This window comes from Coregonus lavaretus, assembly GCF_964263955.1.
Source record: "Coregonus lavaretus genome assembly, chromosome: 3".
Classification (NCBI taxonomy): Eukaryota; Metazoa; Chordata; class Actinopteri; order Salmoniformes; family Salmonidae; genus Coregonus; species Coregonus lavaretus.
In genome coordinates this window covers 72,899,105-72,906,277 of record NC_139990.1, presented here as the reverse complement: position 1 = coordinate 72,906,277, position 7,173 = coordinate 72,899,105, and the positions used below count along the sequence as shown (strand labels likewise).

At 41.9% G+C, this 7,173-nt stretch overlaps 1 protein-coding gene across 1 annotated transcript in view; it reads right to left on the bottom strand.

The window, feature by feature from the left end:
- Positions 1-4,167: 4,167 nt before the first annotated feature.
- LOC311108609 (failed axon connections homolog) overlaps positions 4,168-7,173 on the bottom strand; it is a gene marked incomplete at both ends in the record, with an annotated part of 30,577 nt that continues 27,571 nt past the window's right edge. Inside the window, 3 exons of the mRNA XM_084151273.1 lie at positions 4,168-4,526; positions 5,016-5,132; positions 6,134-6,351. Of these exons, the coding sequence (XP_084007399.1) occupies positions 4,168-4,526; positions 5,016-5,132; positions 6,134-6,351 (694 nt within the window). The remainder of the gene's footprint in view (positions 4,527-5,015; positions 5,133-6,133; positions 6,352-7,173) is intronic.

Sequence of the window (7,173 nt, the reverse complement as noted above, 5' to 3'; positions counted from 1 at the left end):
CAGCCAAAACCATCAAAACACACACATTCACACTCACAGAGGAACAGATCAATATGCTGGAATATGTTGATATACAGTGAATTTAGCCATGGTTAGTGAAATGTACAGACAGAACTTTAACTTCAAAATTATTTAAAAAACTCAGAACATATGTATCATGTATTAGGACTTGAATTCACGCACATTACGATTCAAGCACAAATTGAACAAGTCACTCCTACAAACACTTTTTGAAACATACACATTTTTACCCTGAAATACTAACATACCACTAACTTCTCATACCTCTTGTATGTCACGTGTATGGGCCTACTCTTAAATATACTGAGCTAACAATCTCGGATTCATTCTGTAGTCGTGAATGCACATTCATGGCATACCCAACTAGATTATTTTTTTTGTAAACATGATAGTTGGAGTTAATCTGTTAAAGTTTGTTAGTGTAACTCTATGAGTGTAGAGTGTGTGGGTTGGTTTGAGAGAGTGTACAATACTGTAATGGTGGTATCTGAGGTTGAGGATGCCACCAGCTCCACTCAGTCAGTCCAGAGCCACAGATGCTCCAGTATTTGTGTGTTGACTCTGTGTAATTTGTTTGCTCTAATTTGTTTTGGTGTGCCAGGGGAGTTCCCTTTTTAATTTTCCTCTCTGTGTTTATCCCTCTTTGTGGAGCGCTGATCTGTTAAGCGTGAGAGAGAGAGGGAGAGGGCTAAGGAGAGAGAGTGAGAAAAATAAAGAGAGGGGGCACAGAGAGAGGCAGTGAGAGAGGTGGGGTGTTTCAGAAAAGGAAAATTAAAAAAGGAGCTGTGCAGATTGTTTTAAGCTCTGTGTGCCCCTTCGGGCCCAAAGGCCTCGCTCGCAGCCTGCACCTGCTCCATCCCTAGGGATCCTGGTTCCTGATCCGTGGCCCTCTCTCCGCTCTCCCCATCCCCCAGCCCAGCACCACCACACAGCCCCCTCTCCCTGAGCCCTGAGCCCCAGCCTTCTCTCCTCCTCCTCTCCCCTCCACTCCCCCCTCCTTGCCTCCAGCGCCTGGCAGAGCCTTAATCAGCCCGCCTCTGCGCCTGGATGCCTGCCACTCGTTAGCCTGATTGAAAACACTGTGGCTCACATGTTAAACACACACAGACCCAAACACAAACACACACACACACACACAATACATGCAGAGTAATAATATAGGGTAGTAATATGTAGAATACTAATATATGCACACAAGAAAATAATGTTAGAGGTGAAAATAATTGTGAAATTAATCATTATAAATACGAAATGTGCAAATGTAGTATATTTACAGTAAATAATACCAACGTTCAGACACACAGTAACAAAACTCAGACACAGATCAGTTTTTAAATCGTCACAGCTATTGTTTAATGAAATCATTGAGAGTAATCATTGTCATACAGCCACCTCACCTTTGGGTTATCATAATTGGACATCCATAGGTAGTTTGTCAGTATGTTACAGTGGATTCATGAGTTTATCACACTTATGTACATTTCCCCGTAATGTAATATTTCCACTAACAGGACATACATTGTTCTAATTTAGCTTGATAAAACAGTCGCACTGATATAATGAGTTGTCCATATGTAGCATGGTAAAAACACATCCCATAATATACCGCAGGTTGACATATTTTGGGATGAATCATGTTCTGGAGGCTGCTCTGCCCCATGTGATAGCGCCTCCTCTGCTGCTCTCTCATTGCGGGTCTGGTCTGCCCATGCTTCTAAAATGTTTTAATTTCAACAGTATGGCAATGCAATTAAATCAAACTCCCTCAAAAATATTTTCTCAATTACAAACACAAATAGCCAAATTAAAAGACACTTAAAGGGACAGTTGAGAAAAGGTTTAGACAGATCCATGTCTTGGTCCACATTGTTTTGCAATTTTATGTTTCATCATTGGGAGGTAGGGTGTGTATAATCCTAGCAGATTGACAATTTACTGTTTTATTTGGACTTTTGTCTATGTGCCTTTGCAAACAACTGTTTACTTTGACATTGCAACTTTGTGAATAAATATGATATTCTCTCAGGGTCATCCTGATACACACACACACACCTATCAATATTTCAACTTAAAAGCCTAGCTACTACACAGACATCCAGTGGCCTGTGTCATTGATGTTCATGTCTCATTCCATTCATTTGGCCTTACCATTTTATCACAACAATCCCCAGCATCATAGGTGCGTTAGTTTGAGTTTGCCCATTTGAAACCATTATGTTGGTAATAAAGTGAAAACTCCACCCATCCAGGGTACTAGGTGAGTTAAAACACACCCATAGATATACACATCCCATTCTATTCATTTGGCATTAGCTACCATCTTATCATAACAATCCCATTCCATTAAAAAATAAATATTACAAAATGATTGCTCTCCTTGAGAGCAATAAAGATACAAATGATAAAACATTGCAAACTTAAGTTTAATATAAATACAAAGTGCTGGCACTGTTTTCAAATAAGAGTGAGTTACTGAGTAAAGAAAGCTAAATCAATCTGCATTCACGATTCACATTCAACCTCTTTTCATAATTTCTGTGCACTAAGGCTTATATCATACAGTGCATAGTAATGTAGTCATATTACAGCCCACTATCATCTTTCCAGTCTCTTTCTCTCAGACACACACACACGTAAAGGGATAACACTACTTCCTACAAATGGGCCTTTCCATTCTGTTTTCAGTAACTTTCTGTATTAGTTTGGTGTTAATACTGAAGTGATAAAGAATGCTTTGTATTATTGTTATTATTTCATTAGAGATCCAATGCAGCTGTTTTTATCTGAAATTCAAATAATTTCTGGGTAACATTTACATACCTTACTGTGATTGTTTTCAATTAAAATGGTCAAAAAGAAACAAAAACAGCTTCTTAGCAAAGAGCAAATTGTCAAGCTAAAATTTTGCTAGGACTGTCTGGGAGTGGTCTGGGTGGGGAGGGGAAAACTGAAAACGAGCTGTTATTGGCAGACAGGTTTGGAACTCTATTTCTTAATGGTCTATTCTTATTGGTCTGATGTCAACAGGCAGGCCAAAACTCCATCCCACCAAAACAGACTGTAATTTCAGGCAGTCTTTTCAAACAGCTCTTACACTAAAAGGGCACTATCATAATTTTCACAATATCATTCCAACCTCATAGTGTGGAAATATATATAAAACACAGGAAAATCACGTCTTTGACAGCACTGGGCCTTTAACATTCCAAGTGGCAGAAACTGACAGGACTCGAGACCATAGAGTTAAATAGACCGCAGGATGGATGTATAGATACAGCACCCTCTAGTGGTGAGATACAAGAGTCGGCTCTACAACCAGCCTGTCCTAGTAAGTGTACTCCGACAAGAGTGTTACATCTCCAGTTCCTTATGTGTATCTCCTTTACTAGAGTGAAGTTAGACACAGTTGATGGAAAGGCCAGTGATTATGGCTGATGCTCAGCAGCAAGCCACAAACAATAGGACTACCAGTAGAACAGCCCACCGTTAGTAAGACACAGACTAGAGCAGCCACCCAAGTCAAACATTCTTTATATATCACTCTTTACAATATGTGTCCAAGTTACAGCAAATGACTGTCCTCCGTTTCCTCTCAAATCCAGTGTTTTCATGTTTCTGCTACCATCATCATCGTCTCTCTTTCACTAGCTACATTTCTAAGAAACAACCATGTTGTCTGTAATTCCATGGACAGATGCACCACTAACTGGTTCCACCAACAATCTCTCTAATAATGTTTTACACGAGTCTGTACCCTGGGACAACTGACACAAATAAGGCAATGTCTGTGATAGTGCCATATTGGCAATGTTACAATCACTAGGGGTGAGGATATCATATTACTGTAACACATGTAACAGGGGGTTTGATTTATACACTCTGCATACAAACACCCAGTTTGTCTGGCCTCACTGATATTACATTGTTAGGATACAGTTTTCAGTCATCATGGGATATAACTGCGCCTCCATGTGTGAGCACAGATCTCTGGAAGAGAGGGAGGGGCAGCAGCAGAAGCGAGAACTGTGCCTCTGTGTTCCGCAGCTCTATGATGCCCATCCAGATAGCAGCGCCCTGATTAGTTCGAAGTTCCGGCCGTCTGACCACCTCAGCCAAACCCACCCCACCTCCCAGGATGAGGGTGGGTCAAAGGTTGGGAGGTTTGGGACTGGGTTTGGAAGGGGCAGGATTAGGAGGGTCAGGACTTGGAGGTTCACACTTGAGCTGCGGCTCGTTGTCTGAGCCCGTGCCCACGTCCGAGTCAAACAGCGAGTGGTCCGTATCGGGGGAGTGAGTGTGCGAGTGTGTGTGTTTGTCGGAGGCTTCACTCTCCTCCATGGTGTCTGTCCGGGAGAACAGGCCAAAGTCCATCAGGCCTGTAGGAGAGCCCTCGCTGCTGTCAGTGTCTGCTCCGTCATAGTACAGGTCTTCTATGTCCACAAACCACTCAGGCCAGAACTTTCTCCGGATGCGCTCACAGAACATGGCCAGGTTGATGAGCTCGCCTAAAACACAGGGGACAGGGGATACAGGAAGTACAGGTTCCAACATCAGTACTCAAGAAACATGTACATCAGTGTCAGAGCATCCTCTGATTTCATATTTAGACCTTGATTGTCAGATTCTGTACAGTTCAAAAATGAAAAGAGACTGGTCTTTCATCTCTGATTGTCTCTGTTCTCTAAAGACTGAAACCATGACTAGTAAATGTGCAACAACACTGCACATTACAGTCTTTCACTGTCATCTAGTGTAAGAAGTAGGCAAGTACACCTGTATAAAACAGGAGGACCTTATTGCATCCTATTCTCCACATGCCTTTAAATCTATAGAATAATACATTAGGTACAGAATGTTTTTGATACAATCTTGATAACAACATAATAACAATAACACAATCACAATGCACACTTTTAAAACCAATCAATTATGATGCTTTGGTATTGTGGGTATGAGTAAAACATTTCACAGAGAGGCTGAGAGATTGAACTGACCTTTGATGAGCTGTTCAGGTCGTGTGCCAGGTAGTGTCCACATGGCCTGGGCCAGGTGACCAAACACAGCAGTGTCTACTGTCGACATCTTATGCCCCATGAAGTACTTCTTATCTCCTGCAGGACAGATTAACAGCCGGGGTCAGTAACAGATGTCAACCAACCATCAGCAAACTATCAGCAAACTATCAGTCAAACTGTCAGTCAACCATCAGTCAACTATCAGTCAAATATCAGTCAACTATCAACCAAGCATCAACCAAGCATCAACCAAGCATCAACCATGCATCGACCATGCATCGACCATGCATCGACCATGCATCAACCAACCATCAACCAACCATCAACCAACCATCAACATACCCACAGGGAAACACCCAGCCAACCAGGAGAACAGTTTGACGTTATAGTAGTTATATTCAAAGCGTTATAAAGTAAATTCAGATTGCACATATTACACTATAGTTTACGAACTTGCAAAGATTACACTATAGTTTACGACCTTGCAAAGATTTTACGCTAAAATCAATAGACATTCTCTGCTCTTTTCCCTACTAAAAGACATTTGAAACACATATTGCAGTTGGAAGCACAGTGCATATACAGTATCTCACCACTAGAGAGTGGAAGAGAGTAAAAGGGAGCTGTTCATAAAGGACATACCCCACTACAAAGTCATTCTTACAGTGAACTTCAACTGACCCCATGTTATAAGTGATACCGGATGATTAGGTAGCCTTCCTTTCCCATTGTTCCTCATATCTCCATCATCAGTAGCCAATTTCTCAATACTGTGAGAGCGTTGAGAACTTGGCTACAACATCAGTTGTCCTTCAGTTGCCCCTAGTCTCTCCCTGAATCCCAAATCAACCCCTAGTCCCAACCACCTAGGCACTTCTGTAGATCTAAAAGGATTGGATCGCTGTAAGCAATATGGTTGTTGCTCCATTTTGCCCTCTGATAGGCCAGGTAGAATTGTCGCTATATTGCTTACACTAGTCCGATCCTCTCATATCTACACAAGTGCCTAGGCCTAAGGGTAGTGCCTAAGGGTTGATTTGGGATTCACCCTCTGTCTACCCCTACCCTCCCATCCCCCTGTACCTCTCCATACATACCCAGCAGTTCGGCCAGTGTGCGCATGTCCTTCTCCATCAGCTTGTAGACCTCCTCCTTGGAGAAGCGTCCGATGCCGTGGCCGTACATCTGCCTTTGCACCATGCTGCTGTTCAGGTGGCTGAGGATCCACTTTAGCATGTCACTGAGAGGTCCAGTGACTGACAGCATCTTCTGGGTCTCCTCCAGGTTGTCTACCCACTGGCAATAGGCTATTGTCCTGTATAGAAACACATATATACAGGTTATAGTACAGTCTTACATAGAAACACACAGATAGGTTGTCTACTGGCAGTAAGCTATCGTCTTGTATAGTTACACAAGCATAATACAGGTTATTAACCCAGCGGTAGTATAGTATAATCATATGGAAACACATACACTGTGTGTACAAAACATTAGAATCACCTGCTCTTTCCATGACATAGACTGACCAGGTGAATCCAGGCTGGCTGATATACACTGTGTTGTAGGCCTCTAGCAGCCCAGTAGGCAGTAAAACAGGGTGGCAGTGAGAAAACCCTCCATCGGTCTCAATAACTGTCACTGTCTGTCCCTGAGGAAGGACAATAGCACTGGGAGGGAGCTGCCCAGCCAGGCCTACTGTCCTCTTTCTCTCTCGCTCTCTCGACAAGAGACAAACACAGAGAGGTACATTACAGTACGTTAAATCAGAGTTTCTGAAACTGGGGGGGCCCAGGACCGAGTTTTGGAAACCCTGCGGTAAATGACAGCTCTCCTCTTAATACAGTATGTCTATCTGACTGTATGATCTGCTTTTAGCAGTAGTGTGAAGTACTTAAGAAAAAATACTTTAAAGTACTGCTTAAGGAGTTTTTGGGGGTATCTGTACTTTTTTTACTATTTATATTTTGACAACTTTCACTTTTACTCCAATATATTCCTAAAGACAATAATGTAATTTTTACTACATACATTATAAAAATAAAAAAAATCTTAGGGGGTAGATCAGCTTTAATATTGCAGATAGATTGTAGTTTCAATCAACGTAATTGTCTCCATCATTTCCAATCGTATATTT